Here is a 23,465-nt window from a genome sequence, read left to right on the forward strand (position 1 = left end):
CCAACCAAGTAATTATTATAATTATCATATTTTTTGCTAAACATTATAATTATCAGGCTGCTAGAACAATATTGGTCGAATTTCCCCATAAAAAAATTGAGTAAAAATGCAATGTGTTGAAAAATTGGATACTTTTCATAGATAAAAAAAATAATAATAATAAAAATGGGTATATCTATGTATATAAATTTGATTTGAGAGGCTAATGTTGAACTTGTACAGCTTTGGCATATAATACAACACTACAAGCTATATATACAGACGAAAGAGAACAAGAATATCAACAAGAATGATGAGAACAAGTTTCATTCATTCTTCTCTTCTTGGTGGTTGGTATGAACGACATGACATGACCACATATATATACATATATATTATATATATTTATATATATGGTTATGAAGTTGGTCTTCTTCATTAGGTGGTGGACCACCCAACCAACCAAGCCAACAACTCCTGTGTATCGCAATTTCTTGAGTCGAATCGAGTCGAGTCGGGTAAGGCCGGCGGCGGCAAAGGCAGCTACCTCTTGCAATGACTAGTCCAGCAGAGCTCAATGAAATGACTAATCTTGAACACTGTGGATTCCCAATATCCATGATGTGAACTCTTCGAGAAGTTGAAATTTCTGGCGAATGGCAATGTTTAAGAATATTTGCATTTTTCTGTTGAACTCGCTTACATCTTCCTTGCATCTGTATGACCCGGCACATCCACATTGCTCTGCCAGATGCGCCGCCTTCACCTGCCTACACCTTTGGCACACCAGATCCTGCACGTGGTAAAGGCGTTCCCTCTGCCGTACGATCTGAATCAGGGAATTCTCCATTACCTCACGGTTGTAGGGCTGCCCGCATTGTGGCACAGCACAGCGCCACTCCTGGGCCAGTAGGGCCGAGTCACGACACAAATCTAGGTCTCTACAGTCATTGCAGTAGCTGCCGAAGAATGAAATAGTAAGAAAGCAAAAACAGCAAAAGCCATTAGAAGACAATGATTGTTTATGTTTGTACCTGCAAATGACATTTGGCAAGATGAAGGATGAAAAAGGATCGCAAAATTGAGCTTCGGGAGCAAACTCCCTAACTCGCACATACTTTAGCAGATTCTTTCTCATTACCTGTAAAATTGGGGAGAATAAGTAGCAGTCAGCTCAAGATAAATCACAAGATATAAACAGTACTATACAGAACCAATTTTGTCAAAAATATGAATTGCTATACAAAAACAGCATAGCAACATTAGTTAAATAGTAAACACTTCAAAATTTCCATCACGAGATTTAACGAGCCTATAGAAGGGGTGATAAGGGAAACTGGGGAGCATTTCATACAAGTTTATTCGTAACATAATTCAAAAGTAAGGAGCAAGGAAATAAATAATGTATGACATTAAAATGCCAAAAGAAGCCATGCTTATCTAGAAACTACATTACAACATTGAGACTTTATAAAGCATACCACACAGAAGTAGCAACAGATAATAAGGACATGTTTGGCATTGTTTTTTGTTTTCAAAGTTGTGTTCTCAGAAATGATAACAAAATAGTTTTTGTAGTTTTCAATAAACAATAGATGTTTGTTTAATGTTTTCTAAGGAGATAGAAAGTGATGTGTGAGAAAGTGAAGAGATAGAAACTAATGAGATAGAAAATAAGGTGACAATAAATGATGTTAGATAATAATAATTAAAAAAATGATGTGAGAAAGAAAAAATAAGCAAAAAAAAAAAATCGAGATCAACAGAAAACAACATTTTGTTTTCAAAATTTTCTGTTTTTTGTAAATTGTTTTTAAAAATTGTTTTATGAAAACAAAGCCAAACACCCTAATTTGTTTTCAAAAAACACTTTTAGCTTTTAAAAACAAAAAACAATTTTCTAGTTACGGAGACAAACACTCTCTAAGTTACTTAGAGTAGAAAGAAATACCAGAACATTGTGCTGAACACTCTGATCAAGAGCCAGAACAGCACAAACATGCTTAATAAATTCCAGTGCTGCATCCCCTCTGTTGGCATTAGTAGAGAGTTGTGGCATCCCCGCAGATGCAGACGCTTCTTTCTCTGATTTACTTAGTTCTTTCATATGAAGAATGATATCTCGCACGATTCCCAAAAGTTTCTCGGTGAAGTAAGTGCTGATCTGTAACACAAACAAAATTTAGAAAATCCAATCATGAACTAAATGAAACGCACACCAAGAACGAGAGGCTACAAGAACTGTTATCATTGTACCTGCCCTTTAAGATGTTCTGTTAGATGAGACTCAAAATTCTCAGCTGCTGAAATAGTAATCGACGGTGTGCTTGAGCTTCCATCTTGCAAAGAAGCTCTAATTGCAGCTTGTTTTTTTGCATAATTCCAAGGGATATAAAGAAATTGAGAGACAATGAAAATGAAATTATCCTGCACAAGATTAATCTTGTCAGAATTTAGAGAATAACCGCCCCATAAGAAATTGATATCTTAACAAATTACCTGTGCCACTGTGCTATTATATATTCTTTTCTTTTTTAGCCATTAGTCCAAGCTGGGGTTTGAATACAAAACCCCTTACTAGCACACTCACCCAACCACTGAGCTAGCCTCAAATGGTATTTTGTGTGATAAAAATGTCACTCAATCACAACACTTGCAAATTTATATAAAAATTTGAAAAAGTACCTGAATTTTCTTTGGTAAATCTTCAGCAATATTCCAGCTTGATACGATATCAACTTCAGATTCTTCATGCACGCTTTCATCAGCTCTGGCAGGGATTCCACCATAATTATACTATCACAGAAAACAGCAAACAAAATTGTTAATTTTACTAGAAGAACGGAGTAGGTTCAATAGGAAAATTAGTGAGACTATTTTTCATAGATGTGTTCCAAAACCAACCCCCCTCCTCCCAATATGAAAAGTGAGTCAATGAAGTTATTATTTCATTTGGTTGTGCAAGAAAATTGGAACCAAAAGAATGCTGCTTTAAGCATATAATATATACACGCAACAGAAATTTAACATAAAAATAATCCAAGATTATCAATTATGTTTTTGTGTGAGAATAATAAAGTTTGAACGACACGTCCTAACACAGTTAATGGCAGATCATAGTATAATGTATTTTTCTTTTTTTCTCCCAGAAATAAAACAAACAAAATTCATAGAAAAGTCTTAATTCAACTTTTCTTGTCAATAGATTCAAGTTATCCATTTATTGTATTCACTCACCGGTCTAGGTAGTATTTATTAATTATTTAAGGAGTATAATATAATCTTAAAGAAACCAGAAAGAAAACCCGCAGATAGAACTTGGGAAATTCTGGCATACCCTAGGCATTAATCAAAAAGGAAGAGAACCTAAGAATTATAGTATGAAGACAGCATCAAAACAAACCAAAAATCGAATGGTTACACTAGAACATTAAGGGTCCATTTGGTACCCATATTATACCGTATAGTATTAGATTGGATTGTATTGTATAGCATATTTTTATATAATACTATGTTTTAAGTTAATACTAAATATAGTACTATATAAAAATATGTTATACAACACAACTCAATGTAATACTATACAATACAATACGACGCATCAAACACACCCTAATAGTTGTTGACAAGGAGAAGAACAGTGACCAAACCTGATCCATAAAAAGCAAGGAATGCCAGAACTGTAATTGTTCAAGTTCAATCCACTCAAATAGGTCTCTGTGAAGAAGAAGAAAAATTACAACCACGGATGACGGAAACTAAAAATCTACATTTCATTACTAATTTATGAGTAAGACAAACCTAGTTTGCAGGGTCTTAAGTAAGCTATCACAGTAAGCTTTGGCAGCAGAGAGATCTGATTTTCCGGTGTCTATGATAATCTTGGTAAAATTTGCGAATACAATACTGGCACCCAATTTGCGAAACTCAGCCAATAATAGAGCAAATACCTTTTTCATGACCTATAAATTAAATAATTGAAAGAAAAATAAACCAAATTTATTAGTCCAATCCTATCATAAATCAAACATGATGTAAGTCCATGCCTAATAAAGAATGCAACCATCACAAGAGTACTAACTATTAATAAACACAAAACCATAAGTATAAAGAAGGAAGGAAAAAAAAAGATATGTTGCTTAGCCAAATATATCACAAAAGAGACAGAAGTATGGCAGCATAAAACAATGATAATGTGAGTGGGCATTACAAAACCTTCTCAACACATCATAATCATCTAGTAGACATGCCTTTCTATACCATCTTGGAAAAATAACAAAAGACAAATTTTGTTGATAGAAGTGTATAATATCTTGGATTAGATTTGTATCATCCAAAACATTAGACATTTTTTATTTATCCCTAAAAATTAGGCTTAGTAGAGATTAGTTCTGATAGTATATTATCTTCCTAGTGTATAATTTTAATTCTCAAGTTTATCAGGTCCTACTTTATAGGGATTTTGTTCTAGGGATGTATCTATGCAAAAAATTGCTGGATTATTCTACAGTATATCTTTCACATTCTTAATCAACAAAGCAGTGTTGGACCTGCATTTTTATCCTAAAACCTGTATTCAAAAAGACTCGGCAAGCTTAAACTCATTCTATTTCCTTACATACTGGATCTTATTCAGTGTCAAACAGATACTTATGGACAGACCTATATGAAGAGACAAAAACAACAATCACTTACCTTGTGAAGTAGACGGTGAAGAGCAGGGTCATGAAGTTTGGAATGGGGACTGCAATATGAAAGGAAGAATAAGAATCCAAAAACGTAAGTAGTAGCCATAGGAGGCAAAATGAAAACTAATTATTGTAACGTCAACAAAACTATTTACAAGACAGACATAGCTACCTGCAAAGCCATCGATACAGATGCTGTAGTATTGCATCCGCAAACACATTTCCAGATGTTACTGCATCTGTAAGGCATCTCTGAATTAGCTGTTTTAAAACACGAAATGCAGAAGCACATGAGGTACCCTCATCAAAGCCACTCTGTTCATTTGAATTATGTGCTCCAGAATTCACATCTGCTTCGAATCCCAATAAAGCACCTCCTTCCATTTCATTTATTTGGTTACTTTTGAGAAGAGCATCTACAGCCAGATGATGAATCTTCACAAGGACATTGACATAATAATCAGCACAATCATCCAAGAAATAACCAAAAAATGGGAAAGAAAGGGGTGATGTATTTTCACCTTTAACTCCACAGTGACTTTTCTATATGCTCCAGGGTATGTAAGAACAGGTTGATGGACCTGGTTAGGTTTACAGAAGGAACGTGTAATTTAGCACATACAATGTGAAGTTCAACAAAAGATCAATTGCACCTAGTGAAAGGAAACACACACACACACACATGAATATAAAAATCCAATATAAAGATGGATCTATGTCATTAGGTGTCAGAAAGGAAGGAGTTTGAACCGTAGACGTCTTAATAATAGTATCAAATTCGATAACCAGAAAGTAATTCTTTTTCAGCTAATGACCACAAAGCACTTTGAAATGGCAATGGCCTTCCTTGAAAATTTCTAATTAAGTTGGGAAATAACCTCATCAACAAAACAAGTATCTTCTTCATTAATGCCTCCTAGATCTGGAATCCCATCATCAGATATCCAAAGCACCTGTGACAAATAAAGAAATGAAAATATGTTCAAAAAATTCACAAACACTAAATTCCAGCAACCAAACATTTATTTTCCCTCTTTTATTCTCTGCAGAAAACATAAAATTTTCTCAAAAATAGTTGTGCTCTTTCATGTATACACATTCTCAGTACCCTCCACATCCCTCTAGTATATCAAACGTTGTAAGAATGTGATCCAAATGCCTAAAATCTTTATAAACAACATGACAAGATATCAGCTGATGAAAATATTAAAAATTTAAAAAAAAAAAAAAAAACCTGTTGCTGATCACGGAGTGCTCTTGAAAAGATGACATCTGCTGTATGTATAAGCCAATCAAGTTCAAAATTCCCTAGTGGCACCTGTCCCAAATATTTGAAAAATTAATGTTTATAATATCAAGCAAACATAACAAAATTCTCATTTGTAGAGATAAAGACATTACATGGGCATATCTAGAGAGAGAAATTCTTTCATTCAACCATTGAGATGACGCAGCACATCGTTGCATTCCAATTTTTGCAGCAACTTGTTGCCACCCAAGAACCTGCATAAAGCATGGTTTAAAAGTAATGCATTTGACAATGTGCACGTGACATGACAAATGGATGCAAATCAGCTATAAATTCATAATTTATTACCTGATAGTGACTATCACGGGCATTGGAGGGAATGCTCACACATGGGAAATCATCTAGAGCTCGTATACCTGACTTCATTGATTGAGCATTTGGGCATTCAATAACAGCAATTGTAGGTCCATGATGTTCACGTCTGTCAACCAACCACAGAAAATGTATGTTATTACCATAGTGGGAAAGAAAATAATAGGAAAACTTCTGTTTGCACCAATAAAATTCCAAAAAGGTTCTAATTGGGAAGCCTCAAAATCAGCTAGCCTGTAGTTTTATTTTCTATTTTTTTCCACAGAGTTCGTGCATTGTTTTTTTTTTTTTTTGAAAAAGAGACAAAGGCCTTTGTCCTCTCAAATATATTGAGAGCCCTCACATATGGCGGAGGAAAACCGTGGTAACACATGCCAACAAAAGCAAGGAAAAACACAACCAACCAAGACACCAAAACAACCACAAAAACCCCAAACCCCGCAAACACTAGAGCCATAAGTTACCCCAATCCCCGCAAACAGTTTGTGCATTGTAAACACAACGTTATTCAATAAAACACTAGTGTGTATGTACACTAAAGTAAATCAGCAATTAGATACTTCTGCAACTAAATCATGGTGTCTAGAAATAAGAAAATAAAAAATTCTACTACAGTACAACAACCATTCACTCTCTTAAAGACAATAACAGTTACTTTGGGCTCATCCAATTGCATAAGACAATATATATGATTAAAGAAACATTTCTCTGAGTAGTAGATTCAACATGAGTAATTAAGAAATTATATAGAAAAACAAAATTCCACAAAAAGCAGGATAAACAAAAATAATATTACAACAAAATTAGACCTTTGCTGATTTAATGTTCTTTGCAGAATCTTCTCGGCATCCTTTACAGATCCAACATACTCCACCTGCAATAAATACATGTTATTCAAAGGGAAAAAAAACAAGTCAATAGGAAAGTATGTGTCTTCACTAATCTATAAGCTAACCTTGAACATGAATTCATTACTAGGAGGAGGCGGTTGAACAGATAATGCCTGGCAAGCATCACGGAATTGCTTCTCAAGAAAAGATGGTGACAGATCCTTGTTTTGATAAGGATTCACAACAACGACAGACATTGTTCTTGAAGGAAAATAAACAACAAATATAGCACGCCCTTCAGAAATACTGAAATTAACCAGATAAACAGTATCAGTATTTCAGACAAAAGATCACGTACAGATTAGAAAATGGATAATTAGCACTCTTAAAAAAGCAAACTAAAGATCATTGATGAATTGGTTGGTTCATGATGGAATGCATATTTCAGTGTTGGTAGAAATCATAACAAAAAATGAAATGATCTAATTTGTAATACCAAAATAGTTACCTGTGATACAGGTAGAAGAAAGATATAGATTGCTCCAAATAAGAACACTCCGTTGTAGTCTTAGTATGTAGTTCGCTAAGACTCCAAGAATCTTGGATATTTCGCTTCTTAGCAGCTTTATCCACCTTACAGACACATCCAATCTGAACAATTGCATTTAAGTCCAATGGTACCTTTGTTTCATAAATTCCCTGACAAAAAGAAAAATGATAAATAAATAACAATCAGACTTTTGTTGCTAATACAGTATGAAATTATACCAAAAGATAGAACTTTATGCCAGAAGAGAGAACATATAAATTTACATTGTAATAAAGAACAATGTTATTTACTTTCCACTTCCTTTAATAGGGTATTAGAGTTTTATTAGCAAAACTAAAAACCAACTAACAGCAAACCAAGTCCTCACAAGAAAACAAAGATAACTGAACAGTTCTGACTCGAGATAAATAAATAAGACATGTCCTTGCAAATATGTACATGCATAATTAGAGTAATAATCTTTATAATTTGAGCAAAAAAAGCAACACTTCTGTGCAATCTCTGTCAATAAGATTCATTAATTAATCATCTAATTCTTTTATTAGCTGTATTATGCTGACCTCAACTTCTGGATCTGCAAGAAGTGCAGTAAGGTTTTTGCTTTCTGCTTTGAACTGACCTTCATCAATAACAACCTGCAAAAACTCAAGCCAAGAAAAAAAAATCTTGAAATCCTATATATCAAGTATAGCTATAAAACAAATAGCATTAGCACTAAAAGTACCTCATATAGATTATAATTATGCTTTCCATGGGGAAGAATTTTGTTGGAACGCCTTCCTGGAAATTTGTCTTCTAAAGGGGCCTTAGAATTTATGTAAAACACTCTCGGAACAGTTACAGGAATCTTAAGCATCACTCCTTCCACTACAATCCAAGCAAAAAATTGGCCAAGCTGAGAATCTGGAACTAGTTGTACTATCTGAATCACAAGAGCAAAATAAAAGTGGTTAAGCCATTAAACTATAATAACTCCATCCAACTGTTTGGGGTAAATGAAGACTATCTTACCTGCCAGTGGCATCGTGTTATGGCTACTTCGTGTCTCTTAAAGTATGAACTAACACCTGTTCCCCCCTGAGCTTCTTTATTTGATGCTTGACTGGGCAGCTGAGGAAGACCACTAGCATTGTGCCGTGTTGCATTGCCTAGTCTGTTAAAGTAATATTTCACTTCACATTGTTAAATCATCCCTGGGAACCTAACTACTGTTCAAGAATTATTATTAGGTTTTATCCTATTTTGAGACAATAGAATTTTATTATATTTTAAGTTCCTAGAATTTATTATTTGCCTAATAAGCTTAGCTATTTTCAGTTTATTAAGTTATAAAATCTTTGAGATTTCTTCTCTAAGTTCTCTCTCTCTGCAATCCTTCATCTTTTATTGCTCTTTTCTACCTATTCTTCTACTCTATATTCTTGTTTCTATTGTTCTACATCAATCAATGCACAAATAGTTGTTAATTTTTACTACCTACCCATTTGCTTTGCACCAGCAATACCTTGAACCCTATCTAGATTAAATACCTGTAAATTGATATTTCTATTGGGAGTAACATTTAGCCAGCGTAAAAATTTTGAATTTTATTTAAAGGTTTCGAAAATGTACTTTTGCCTCTTCCTCTTGTTCAGACTATCTTTCCATTTTCTCTTCTTTATTTCAAGCCATCCTTGGTAGTCCACAGTTCTGTCAATAATCTCAGAAATGGAGGAATCTTGTACTTGCTGCTCCTTTTCATTATTATCAGCTTGATGTGGACATTCTTGTGCTACATTCTCAACTGAATTATTCTTGTTATTAACTTCATAACATCGAACTACTGGTCTAGGTCCCTTTACGGAACTCTTATTTTTTTGGAAGTCTTCAAGATCTCCAACAACCTCTTCCTCAATCACATTACTAATTCCTACAGTTTCATCCTTCCTTTTTAACAATTCATCCTTCTTAAATGAACTGAAGACATCAGCTAGCTTTTGCTGTCGAAATTTATCATCCTTCTCACGAACCTTCTTATGCAGCCAATCAGGATGAACCACTCTAGGGACAGGATTTGCAACCTAAAGAAGTAATTGTTCCTCAGCATATTAAATATAATACAAGGATAATTGGGCAAGTACAGATAAGATACATTCATAAAAACTGGGATAAAAAAAAAGGATAGAGATAAAAGCAAAGAAAATATTGATTTCTTCCAGCAAATAGACATCTACAAGCAATGAAACCTTTTGCATTGCAGCTGGAATAGTGACAATTTTCTGAATTGACGAGCTAAGCCGCTGCTTGTAATATGACCAGTCAATGATGGATCGAATTCCAACATCCGATGATATCTTGCACCACTTCCGCACATAAAATTTCATTATTTCTGAAAATTTCAAACATGCTTAATTTAGTGGAGATAGAAGCACAAAAGGATAAATCAGAAGGATACCAGAAACTTTACCAGCATCTGTTTCAAATATTGCAACAGGAACAGCACGCTCGCTCACAGGTGTTCCCTACTCAAATTAAAAACATCACACAAAAATTTTAGTTTAGCAATCACGCAATAATAAGAGGTGAGGCTTGTAACAATCTGTAGCGTGTAAAGCAGAAAAGATAAAATAAAATGTATCAAAATTAGAAAGAGAATCTTAAGTTTCTATTGTAGAAAACAAATCTAAAACTTCAGAACATGTTAACTACAAAATAAAGCCCAAGGGTGTGTGCATAAATAAACTTCACAAAGGTTCCAGCACAAAGAAACAAAAGGACGGCAGGAAAATAAAATAAATGCAATGGATTCAGCAGCTGCTCTCTACAACATCCATGAAAAGTTAAGAAAGATAGAACTGTAATGACCAATAAGTGAACTTTTAAGTTGACAATTTTAGAATATATACTAGTTATACTACTAGGAAATACATGTCAAATGGGAACGGATCAACTAAACAAGCAGAAACCTCAAGAATCAAGATCATTTTGACTTGAAAGGCATGGGTGAGAGAGGATAAAAAATGCAAATGAAAACAATCAGCCGATAGAATTTGTGGTACTACTACCCAATAGAACTTTTTTTTTTCAATCAAAACCAAGATACTACTATTATTGTCCAGGTAGCACATTCCATCTCTATAGTGAAAAAAAGACCCACAAAAATTTAGGAATAAAACATAAGGCCCATATCATCTAGCAAAAAATTATCAAGAAATAAACAACCACAAAAAGTTGAAAGAAGGCCCAATTTTAGCATGATGAACATTAAAATTGCCCATAGTTGCTATTAGCCAGAGCAGAACCACTTGCTCTAAACATAGATTATGACAAAAAGGTATACTTGATAGGACTACTAACGCATTGAAACAAAATTTGAGATAAAATATATGATTCTCTGCAACAAACACACTTGCAGCTTCCTCTGAAATCATGTGGAAGAGCAGAAAAATGATAATATGCACCTAATTGTTGATGTGAAAGCTTCAATGACATATCCACCATAACACTCAGAAACACAAATTAGACCACCAATCTCAACACAAAAAAATTGGCAGCCAGTAACAATTGAAAGATTGATAAAGCAAGTATTGTGGCCGAACAGAAGAATTCACCTTAGGTTCACATGCAACAATATATTGACAACGAAGCCCTTTATCTTTGACCATTGCATCACCAAGAAAATCAGCAAGACGTTTTGCAGTGGTCACTGCACATGACTTCTGCCCACCGTAGTCTGCTAGAGACTTGCTCATGGTACTTGATTCAGATATATAATCGAGCAACTCACTGTCCGCAATATCCTTTCCTTGATTCTATGGGGAAAGGAATAAAGAAAAAATTATCTGCAAAGATCACAGAAGACAGCAGAATAGCATAAGAAGCAAAGTCTATTGGAAGACATACATCAAGAAGATCAAGCCAGCGGTTGGCAACAGAAGCAACAGCTGAATAGCATTCCACTAAGGTTGAGCCATTGAGAAACTTGTCGAAAAGCTCAGCCTGAAAATAGAAAAAGTATAAAACATACATTTAAAATTAAAGCAAAAAATCATTTTTTATATATATAAGTAAGCAAACATGAAGTACACAGTGATATTATTCCATCTAAAGATTCATTACACAACAGAACCTAAAGCAGCTTGCCCATGACGATTCTATAGCACATGGTATGTCTATAAAATAGATAACTCTATTGGAAAAAATGTCCAGAATTTAGTGATAGAAGGAGGACTATACTATCCCAACTGCTAATAACCATAAATATAGATTGTCTTTGCAAAGATGACAGTAATAAGCAATAAAAGAAGTTATCAAACCATTAGACTCCACAACAAAAGAAAATACAGAAAATGTGAGGTTTTCAGTACAGGAAAATAATACTATTTAACTTAGCAAGCCCTTGAAAAGAAGCACTAATACAGAGCTAAGAAGATAAATCTCATTTAATACTAGGTACAAACACACAATATAGGACAAGATAGGGATACCTGGAAAACTTTGATGAGCTTCAGCTCACCTCTACGCTTAATTTCAAAACCTTTAAGTTCAGCAAGGGTCCCATCATCATTGAAAACTGCATATCGCTTCTTAATCAAAATTCCCTCTTCTTTTGAAGCTGGAATAATCATTGCCTACACAAAACCAAAATATTAGTAATAAACTAAATAAAAACATTAAGGTATAATTGATATCGTACTCCATGTCACCTTGTATGGTCCATCCACTTCAAATTCAATTGAGCATTCACTATGAGTTGTATAAGATTTGGTCAAAGGATCTGTCAGGGTCTGTTAATAGAGAAGTGTTAGAAGGTTTCTGTCATACAATCAAACTTAGATAACACCTTTGCAAATTCGTTTTTTATTTCTTTTTTCTAGATAAATAAATTAATTAAGATTTAAAAAAACAGTACTAGTCACAATACTACCAAAAAAAAGTTAAAAGATGACCTGGTACTGATCATTTGTATTGTTTTCTGCTACATCAACATTCAACATAACACATGGATATGAGATAGTCAGCTTCTTCTTCAAATCTCTGAAACATTTGTTTCCCATAGAGTAGTCAGCATCTTTAGATAAACAAGACCAGTATATCGTCAACTTGAAGGCAATGTAGGTAAAGCACCCAAAAAAGTGCTCAAACTCATGGCCTTTGTACTACTAAGATGATACTAAGAGTTATACATACTTTGTTTTGAAAGTAAAGTTCTCTGGAAAAGATCCAGGAAGTGCACACCATATACCATCTGTATCTAACTCAAGTGGCTTTCCAATCTTTTCAACCAGTATGCGAGCATTCTGAATAATTTTAGCCCCAGTATATGTAACCACTCCAGCCATTTCCATAGAGTACCATCTTGCACCTCTGTATGACCAAGAAAAGCATTAGTAAAAAGTGTATAGATTATGTAGTTGGGAAACAAAGAAAATCACTAAAACTCACTTGCGCATGACATATCCATAAAAGGAATTAAGAATGCACTTATGAGCAAGTTGTAACGAATCAAAAAGAACTACCATATCCTGCAAAGCAGTAAGCAAACAACAATGCAAGTTTCAAGATTCAAAGTCAGTATTAATGATCATCCTGATCATGGTGACGCTTATTGTATACAAATGTTCAACAAGCATATGAATTTTCCATACCTGTGCCTCCTGGATTTTAATAGAATTTCCAGTAGCTTTGGCTTCAAACAATTTTCCTTTCCAAACCTTATTAAGTCCTTTGTACTCATATCTTCTATCTCGAAAGCTTGAAATAATATCAAAGAACATATGAATTAGCAAGAAGACAATGATTTGTATAATGTATATAAAATAAAAAAATATGCAAACTGCAGAGAGAGAAAGACGGAAAAAAAAATTACCCCACCAGATACCAGGCAACCTCAAATCAAATTCACTCAATTTGTATGCATTTCTTAATGACAGTTTTTAAAAAGTAATAATAAATAATTTTAATTGATATCTAAGTGATTTTTGCAATTGCAGTCCGAAAGAAAAGAAAACTTCTATGCAAGAAAATCCATGCTCACCTGCGAACAGTGTCAACATAGAATGCATTCTCCCTCATGCATATTCCTGCTTCCCGAACTTCAGTAACTGTCTTATCCAATACTCGTTTATATGCCTACCAAGAAGTATCCAAAATTCGTTTTAGGCATCATTTAAGAGAAAAATTAAAAATAAAAGGGAAAATATACCTTCTGACAATATTTCTTTAAACGATCTTTCAGTCTCAATTGTTGTTCTGCCTTAGGTAGGTCAAGAAAAGATTTTGCTAACTGGCTATCAGTGCCATCAACAAACTCTGACTCAATTTGCTTCTTCATATGGTAATAGTCACTGTCATTCAAAATGAAATAAAAAACAACAATCATGAATTACTTTATTGCTGACAGACTTAAACTAAAGTATGAGGAGTTCAAGAGCTTTAGTTTTTGTGATTTGTTGAGGATTTAAGAATTATTAGACTAGTCAGGCTTTGCTTTACTTTGTATTGATGGCTTGATTTTCGGTAGGTTTTTCTTTCTAGTAGGAAATATTTTTCCCTTTGCTTTTGTAATTTTTATAATATTATTGTTTCTTTTTTAAAATTAAGACATAAATAATTAAAGATGCATGTAGAAAAAGGCATATAATGAGTCCCCAAAAAAGAGACCTTTTCTTTGCCATGAAGACTTCTCCACGCCAAACCCATTCAAGCTTCCGAAGACAAGTCTTTCCTGGGCGATTGAAATCACAAGCAGTGCAAATCTCGTCTGTAACTATTGATGACGGCTGAAATAGACACAAATAAATATATTAAAGAATCAACAATCTCTCTCTCTCTCTCTCTCTCTCTCTCTATTCTGTTGATCAGTGAAGAACAAGTTTTGTTCATAAAAAGGATTAAAGGCAACAATAGCAAAGATCAGAAGATGCAAATAAGGATAAATTAATAGGCAAATCAGAGGTGAAAAACATGTTAAACACCAAGTTTTGTTGTGTAATAGCAATCTGTATTGCAAATTTCAATTGTAGACCACAAAGATGATATGAAATGAATAGAAGCTTGAACTTGTCAAGCACATTACATAAAAGAAATCAATTAACCAGCTTACCTGAAGCCTGTTTGTTAAAATAATGTTTGGGTACATTGCAGCTACATCTAAATGATAAATGAGGGGGCATTCATCTCGTATGGGGTCATCTCGTAATCTTACAAGCTGCAAAGCGAGGAAGGAAGATAATAAAAGAGAGCAAATTGTACGGAAGAAATGGAAAAAAATATATATAATTCTAAGTTGCTGCCTCAAACAATGTGAACCTTAAAACAATTGTTATAGTATGAAATTAAGCACGCTAGCACTCCCTTTAAGGGGATGAATGTATCAATCACTAGAGGCAAGTGACTTTTGAACATAATGAACATTGGAAATTCAAAGGCAATTGTTAGATTCCAGGAAAGCGAATGATTTTAGACCCATTAGTTTGGTAGCTAGTCTGTGTAAAATAAATTACAAGAAACAAACTATTTAATTCATAAAATTCTTACTACATTCATGGCAAGTTTACCCAAGGTCAATTGGAATCACACAAGACAATGCCTAATAAAACAAGGCCCATAACCAGAAAGATAAATACCTATCACATTGGGTCTGCGGCAAAGAATTTAAAGAATTAAAGGAGTTTTCTAATGTTTTATCCATGTCTACTTTATAAGAAAACTTTAAACTCTTTCTGTATTACCTGTTTCCAATGAATAAAGAATTTGTCTCTTACCAACAAAAAAATTAAGGATCTCAGGACCAAATCAGAACATTATCCAAGGCAAATGAAAGAGGCAATACCTTTTCAAAGATAGAACTCCTCACTTCATCATAATTAGATACGGAATCCAAGTCCATCTTACCCTCAACTCTTATAGCATATTGCAGATCACGATCAAGGTTGTCAATCAGTTGCTGGAAATCAAAGTTTGCAATGTTTTTGTGTCAAATTACATATACTATTAAAAATAGATAATGAAACACTCAATTAAAAACAAACTGGACCAAGGTAGCATTCACTATCTCCTAGTCAATTCATGTCAAACCATGATATTCAAAATTTTAGAAATAATAATGACCAATTACTACAACAGAACAATTAATTGTGAGCAAGATGACATACCTGATATCCAGATGGATCAAGCTTAAAACTAGTTAAAAGATCAGATCTAAAAACTCCACTCTCAAGGCATTCCACATGACCACCTATATATGTCTCGCTTTCAAGAAGACGGTTATTATGAAACTTCTCTGATTCAGATTGGTGTTTATTAGGGCAAATAACATTTGCCTTGTATGCCTGGAATAAAAGCAAAGTTGCCTTGATTGAGTACATGCTTTGAAGTAAAAACATATGAAAGAATGCACCACGCAAGGAAGCACAAAGACCTAGTGTTGAGCATGAGTGGAAAAACACACCTGGACCATTAGAAGCATTTCACAGAGGGTCCCACTACCCTTGCGCAGGACCTCATCTGGTGACATCGGGATAATAGTCGCAAGAGAGAAAATGAACGGATGAACATAGGTCATATACAAGTAATAAGTTGAAACAGCATCAGAAACAGAATATGAGGCCATCATCTGTAACAAGTTTCATAGACATTAGAAATGTTTCTCATATAATGTACAAAAACAAATTGAATTCTAACTAAAGGAAACACAAATAATATGATATCACCTGAGAGATTCCAGAGAGCAGCCTTAGGATTCTAAGGCTGTCAAATTTATCTGTAGGTTTAGATAGTATATCTCAGACTTAGTTTTTTAAATTCAAATTTTTTCTCTAAATTTGTTCCTAGTTTGTAAGACTGATGTATTTTCTGCTGAGACTATCTATATTTGGCCCTAGTTTTATTTTGTTTAAAAAGTTTGAATGAAAACAAAAACAGAAGTGCTTTGATCTCTTTTCTTCTCCACTTCCAGCTTTCATAAACCAAGAAGGTTAAAAAACTAGGCCCCATCCTTTGCAACACACCACTTAGTGTTAAAAACCTTTTCTTCAGCAACTAATCTCGCAGAAACTTGCACTTTAATGGGATGTGGAGAGATTTCTTTCCAAAATAAATACCAAAGGCTCAAAATCTAGGTAAGCAAATTCATCACTTATTGAATGAGAGAATATTTGTAAGAAAAGGCACTAAAAGAATCCAGACTAAAATCTCCTATTCAAGACACATGGATTAAAAGCAAATGATAATGATAAAAAAAAACCAACAATCACTAAAGATTGTGTAATGGAACTAAAAAAAAAAAAACTAAACTCTTACCTGTGGCTTTTCCATTGCGTAACGAACCATATCCTCAGGATTCACTTCCAGGGGATCATATCCCAACTTTGCCTTTGTTACAGCCTGAAACAATACCAACAACTATAAACTTTCTAGTAGTGAGAACATTAAAAGTAGCTGAATTTTAAAAAAAAAAAACAAGCATTGGCAAACTATCCATATTTGTGGATAACAAACAAAACCAAGTCAGTACTATTAATATTAATTACTCAAAGTAATTATATGACTACCATCTGGATCTATACTAGATTAAAGAATAAGCTTAAAGAAACTCTCATACATGTTTACACGCAGTAGTTTCCTTGCCAAGATAATATCAAAGAATACGTTAATTTTCTGTTCTTTTTCTTTTTCATTGATAAAAAAGGCTAGTATATCATAGAAAATAAAACTACACCCAAAAGGGGTGATTATATGAAACACATTCCACACCAAACAAGCACAACTGAAAACCAAAAGATGCAGACGCAACCACAAGAGAACAAAACATAAAACACATAACCATATGGAAGATACTGTTTAATGTCCTATAAAACAGAAATAGTAGAATGATAAGCAAATAAGCAAGTTTGATTAAATCTTAAACCTTAAGGCCCTGGCTTCCCTGAGGGAGATAACTATCACGCTTGACCCAAGCAAAGCAATCAAGATGGCAAGCAAATTTAGCACGACATTCTCCTTGATTATAGTCACATTGAAATCCAACCTCCTGATAAAAATACCAAACAAAACAAAAATATTTAAACATAGATATGCTGGAAACTAGAAACCAATCCATAAGCAAATATAAAGCAGCTGCTAACTCTAGTACCATCCGGAGTATTTTTGTGTTAATAAATATGAGCAGGATTTCATAAAGTAAGATGAATATGTAGAATATTAACTGTCCACACCAAAAGGATAAATAACATTATAACTCGAATTGACTAAATATAGAACAATTTAAAACTCCAAACTCAAGATGTGGTTTTTAAGTAAAAGCTCAGAAGTTACATACATCACTAAGTTTGAATCCATGATGGGCTGCTCTTTTTTCCAGGAAAGGCCAGTCAAAAAAATCACCATTATACGTAACATATATACCAGGCTTCACCTCCCGCATATGGGAGAACCACAATTTAAGAAGCTCTAGCTGCAAGATGAAATATCCTTTGCAAAATTAGTAGTGGCAGAATATATTTAAAAAACACACACACAGTAATCTAACTAAGAAATGAAACCACATGGGAATCGGAATATTATTTCTACAAGAATTCATTACCTCATTTTTTACATTTGTAACCTTGAAATGCCCTTCGAATTCTGGTTTCGGAGTGTATTCCAAATCCTCTATATCATCACCAACACACTGCAAACAAAAAAACAATTAGACATATTAAAGTAAGGCATAAGAAAACAACACATGTCTAGCTCCATATCATATACTCAGGTACATGTAATTGATGCCAATAGGAATAACAAGAAACAAGTATCTAGATGGCAAGTGCAATAATGAAGTTTACACAAGAACCAAATGACTATTAATAAATCTTGCCAATAAGGAATGTATCATGAAACAATGTAAAATATCAGGTGGATTGATTGCCCACTCTATCATAGAATAATCTAAAATATCAGATGATTGCCTACTGCTGAGGATTCATTACAACAACCACATGAATGAAAGTGTGAACCTATTACATACAACATAGTGTATCTGCTGCAGCAATGACATTAAACAACATATACCTTCCAAACAATGGTTTACAAGCTACATTCTTTCTATAATTCCTGTAGACTCTGAAGTCTGCAAACAGAGCTCTCAATGACAATCGTTGTTTCAGCACATGCCCAAAAAAAAAAGGAACCCACTTGACTTGCTCTACTAAATCAAAAACCATCAAAGCCTCCAGGGACTTTTCACAAATACAATACTCTTAGAAGACCATGAGAACCAATTACTAGGTAAATATTCTTTTTTTTTTCTTTTTGACAGGCAAACAATCAAATCATTTCTACTGATTGCAAGAATAGGACTTCTCTCGCTAGCATCTTCTCAAAGACAATACTTTGATACGTTTTGCGGGTAGAAAAGAAAAGAAATAAAAAACGAATATAAGTACCCAGAATCAGCATAAATTAATAACATGTGAACAACCAGAATGTATCTAATTATTAGCACATTAAAAAGGTTGAGTATATGATGGAATTTTAAATAAGTAACCTTAAAGAAGGAAAGAAATCACTAGTGTTGACTCAGTCACAAATACCTCTCTGTTAATTATCAGATACCCTTGTCCATCAACCATGTATGAAATCATCATTACTAAATCATATTCAGCATCTGGAAATTTCAGGGGAAGCTTGGTGGTTTCAATATCGAATGCACAAACACGAACTTCAGCACGCTGTAGAAGATCTGTTCTTCTCTCCAGCATAACATCGTTACTAGATATGCTAACATCGTACCACTGCCCACAGCGTATATCTAGGAAGCATAGCATGTCACGGGAGAAAAACAAGTTTATTTTAAAGTCGGAACCTTTGCTTAAAAAACCAACTCCCCAAGCATCAAAATGAACTTACCGTTGTCAATGGCAAAACGAACATGGTAAGGAACATCGTACTCTCGGAGATCAACAATGTAATCTAAAAAATCTTGAGACCTTTTTTCTCTACAAAACAGGCACAATAATATTACCCACAGCAGTGACAAAATAATAAATAAGTAAACACCCTTGCACAAAGGAGACACAACATGCTAACTTTTAACCTAAAAACCGTCATACAAGATTTTAAGGCCAAGGATGGAAATCGTACCCTTCAATTGCAATCATAATAAAACCAAAACCAAAAACTCACCTTTTCCCTGTTAATATTAACTCATAAGCTTCGGTGGCATCAGATTTTGCCTGGTTTCTTTCAACAACGTGCAATAGATCTCTCTTGACACTCATTAGTTGCTGAACAGTGTCGAATGATAGTTTTAGATAAGACTTGCATAAACCAGACAAATGATTTTTCTGCCATGAATGAACACACATATTAGAGTACATCAACTAGTATAAGTGGATAAAAGAAACTTTAGATTAGTTCAGGAAGAAAGTTAAATTAGTTCAAAAATAATAAAACTGGAAGAATTTACTATACAATTAACTTTTTTTTGGATCTTATAGAATTAATTAGAAAGACAAGACCATCAATAACGCAATTTTGTTAACTCACTAACAATTCAGACTCTAATTACATATATTAACTAATAAATGGAAATCCACTACGACAACAAATCACCCACAAAACTATTTAAAAAATAACCATTTAAGACCCAAAAAAAAAGATGTGGCTTATTCAATGGAAAATGCTAATGATATAAATAAGTAAGGTTCAGGGAAATCTCACACTAGACCTCATGGGACACTGAAAAGCCGAAGGTGACTTAGGCGAGACCGTGAGAAAGGAAATGTTCTCTCAAGATCTCATAAGCCATCTGGAGATTAATTTCTATTTTACATTGAATGACAACTTTGCAGAAAATTGAGCTTGTTTTGCAATGTGAATTCCATTCACGATTCTAGATTAGTTTAAAATCTATTTCAGGGCAAGTACACAAAGGATATCTGACAAAGCAATTTGGACCTTCTAATTTCTTCATACAAATTCATTTACTGAGCAGAGAACAGATTATAGCAATCATTGACAAAATGGATGAAAGGACTAGTTCAAATGTTAAACCACTGATTACTCTGTAGCTGAAATTGTTGGATGTAATCCTAGTTTACTAGTTCTTTATAAAACCAAAGATGATTTCCTATCATCTGCTGTAATGAATCTACCAATTTTCAATAATATCTAATATGTCTCTCATAAAAAAAATGTTAAAGCCACTGATGCAAAAGTTGCTTACAAGATCAAGATCTTCTTTCTCCACAATTTCAATATCAGCAATTTGACTTTCATAGCGTCGTCTCAAATATGCTTCAACGTCCATTTCCATTTGGTCCTACATAAATAACACGTATAGAACTTAACACAATCACCATGGTCGATGATAGAGCTTAATATCATCATCCTCGTGAAATACAAAATGGAGAAATTAATGGACGGCTAGAAATGTCTTAACATCCATAATTTTATTCAGTCAAGTGAAATGCACCATTGCGGATAAAATGCTAACACTTAACACCAATGCCATGGCAACAACAGTTAATGCCAACACTGCAAACAAAATAAAATGCAGAACAAATGGATAGATATATACCTTTGTGCCTGCATAGAAATAAGGACGGAACTTGTATTTAGTTTTGAAAGTAGAACCATCCTGCAGCAAAAGCAGAGAACATTTAAACATAAAGCTAACAAAATTAATCAACAGAAAGACAGAAGTTGCTCTGGAACTGTGGTGTTGTTGGCAGTTGTGTGGGCCGTATGGTTGGAAAGAAATGACAGGATGTTTCAAGATAGGGAGAATTTTTTTGATTATATATGGGAAAGGATTAAATTTTGGGTTGCATTCTGACTCAAAAGTATTATAGAATTTAAGCCTTTCTCTTTTTTCAGATTTGAGAGAGTGGGAAGTTTTGTTGTAGAGTAATTCTGTTTTGGAATTTCAGCATCAAAAGGCTTATTTTGTTTGAACTTGTTTTGGTGAAGCTTGTTGTGATCTTATTTCTAAATCATTATAATACACCATTATCATTTCTTATCGGAAAAAAAAAAAAGAAATTTAATCAACAGAAAGACATTCAAATAGTTAATAATTGCAAAAGAAAAAAAAAAGGTTTTCTTGAATAGAACAGTTTACCTGTGATACAAAATACAAATCAACACAACTATAGACTTTGCGGGTATCTTGATCTTCCGAAGATGACTGCAAAAATTTCAAATTCGAAACGATCACTCCACTTGTCAGCATTTAGTGCCTAATTTAAAAACTCAAACTTTTGAAAACACAAAAATTTAGTAAAAGGGTACAAAAAAAAGGTAGCTTCACTAGTGCAGTAAACATAGAAATGGTTACAGAGAAAACACAGAATCAATTATCCAAACCCAACCGAAAAATGACAAAATAATTTAATTCAGTTCACGAAATCATTCACAATTCAGTTCATCACATAATTCACAATTTAATACAAGGTTCTCGTCTCATTTCCAAAATAAATATAAAATATAAAAAAAATCAAGACTTTGTGATTTGGGGAAATGAGCTTACGGAGGCAAAGGTGAGCAACCATCCAAGCCTCTTGTCGCCTTCGGAGAAGATATCAAACCCTAATTTAGCCTCGAGCTCTTCCTCGGCGGAACGAATGAACTTCTGCTTCTTGGAGTTGCGAAAGTCTCTGCGGTCCCATTTTCGAGCATCGCCATTCATGGCTTCTCCGATCAGAGACCGAAGATTCTGAAGAGAGAGAGAGAGATTGAAAAGCTTTTCTGTGATCTGAAAAAAATATGAGAAAGGGAACGGTGTGGTGGTGCCGCGGGGGACTTACTGGCTATGAGGATTTTCCCGCGCTTTTTCTCCTGCTAATGCTATACCTATTTCACTTCATCGTTCAATTACCAAAATACCCCTATTGTTGGCTTGACTAGATTGGATAAAAAAAAAAATCATTATATAAATTATGATTTTTTATATTTATATTTATAAATAAATATTACATGTATATTGAACAAGATTAGAGCACTCACATTGGGTGAGTTATATTACCAAAATATGTAAAAAATAGCTAAAACTAACAAAAATGGGTATACATTGGATGATGTATTTTACAAATATTTTTACATAAAGCTACAGTACCAAGCTATATTTAATGTATACTATTCATCCTTTAACCCAATATTATAATATTAAAATATATTAGGATATTATTGATAGTTATAAAAAATATTTGAAATGAATAAAAAATGTTTGAAACTATAATATTTAAATGATATAGAGAAAAAAATAGAGAATCTGATGTATGGTAAAATGTAAAACTTAGAGGTAAAATAGAAAAATGTGTGTTTTTGGGAGGTATTTTAAAGGTTGAAGTAGAACACCGGATGGGAGTGCTCTTATTAAGATAATTTTTTACATGAGCTATTCTTGTTGGATTAATGGTACAAGTATATGATTGATATTTCAATGAGAGATAATTTTTTTTAATCAATGTTTTTAACATTGAACATTGAACAGTGAGTAACTGGCTCAATATATATATATTTATATAAAATATATCATAGTAACTTATAAATATTATTTGATTTTCAGGTTGAAATATCGTTTTTCATAGAGTTTCAATTGTGACTAAATTTGCAGGTTTTAGTGTTTTATTTTTCAATTTTTTGTTGTCTAAAATTCTTATACGTTTTTTCATGCTATTTGGCTAAATAATAATGTTAAATTATAATCACATACTCTTTTTCAATCTGAATAGTAATAAAGTCTATTCCTGACAAAAAAAATTATTATAATATAACAAATTTACCGCAATTTACGACAACAAAAAAAAATAAAAATATATCATCTAATCACCTCA

General features: G+C 33.5%; 1 protein-coding gene across 2 annotated transcripts; it reads right to left on the minus strand.

Moving 5' to 3' along the window:
* Positions 1-60: 60 nt before the first annotated feature.
* Positions 61-22,398, minus strand: LOC133789319 (DNA polymerase epsilon catalytic subunit A-like). Of its 2 annotated transcripts, XM_062227148.1 has the most exons (49): positions 22,160-22,398; positions 21,752-21,817; positions 21,209-21,268; positions 20,855-20,950; positions 19,813-19,973; positions 19,537-19,625; positions 19,221-19,438; positions 18,233-18,319; positions 17,969-18,103; positions 17,558-17,680; positions 16,951-17,034; positions 16,100-16,264; positions 15,804-15,980; positions 15,482-15,595; positions 14,753-14,857; positions 14,311-14,429; positions 13,853-13,994; positions 13,685-13,779; positions 13,296-13,401; positions 13,093-13,172; positions 12,838-13,014; positions 12,597-12,684; positions 12,354-12,434; positions 12,135-12,278; positions 11,551-11,646; positions 11,259-11,459; positions 10,115-10,169; positions 9,894-10,036; positions 9,280-9,728; positions 8,680-8,821; positions 8,393-8,590; positions 8,229-8,303; positions 7,627-7,817; positions 7,244-7,424; positions 7,098-7,162; positions 6,265-6,397; positions 6,069-6,170; positions 5,902-5,985; positions 5,546-5,620; positions 5,189-5,248; positions 4,840-5,102; positions 4,675-4,723; positions 3,781-3,941; positions 3,630-3,696; positions 2,665-2,775; positions 2,236-2,406; positions 1,931-2,143; positions 1,014-1,120; positions 61-938 (listed from the first exon to the last, which is right to left on the minus strand). In XM_062227148.1, the coding sequence occupies exons 1-49, from the start codon at positions 22,316-22,318 to the stop codon at positions 566-568; spliced, it is 6,636 nt and encodes a 2,211-aa protein (XP_062083132.1). In that variant the 5' UTR covers positions 22,319-22,398; the 3' UTR covers positions 61-565. The 2 variants fall into 2 exon arrangements, with proteins under 2 accessions (XP_062083132.1, XP_062083133.1); XM_062227149.1 differs by lacking the exons at positions 12,135-12,278; positions 12,354-12,434; positions 12,597-12,684; ... (5 more) ...; positions 14,311-14,429; positions 14,753-14,857 and having other exon boundaries at positions 22,160-22,397.
* Between the last annotated feature and the right edge of the window lie 1,067 nt (positions 22,399-23,465).

Source organism: Humulus lupulus, chromosome 7, assembly GCF_963169125.1.
Source record: "Humulus lupulus chromosome 7, drHumLupu1.1, whole genome shotgun sequence".
Classification (NCBI taxonomy): Eukaryota; Viridiplantae; Streptophyta; class Magnoliopsida; order Rosales; family Cannabaceae; genus Humulus; species Humulus lupulus.

Coding starts and splice junctions, on each gene's coding strand:
- LOC133789319 (XM_062227148.1), bottom strand. CDS start 22,318: ATGAATGGCGATGCTCGAAAATGGGACCGCAGAGACTTTCGCAACTCC. Junction 9,729..9,893: donor TTCCAGCTGCAATGCAAAAG/GTTTCATTGCTT, acceptor TTACTTCTTTAG/GTTGCAAATCCTGTCCCTAG. Junction 4,724..4,839: donor CTGTATCGATGGCTTTGCAG/GTAGCTATGTCT, acceptor TTCATATTGCAG/TCCCCATTCCAAACTTCATG.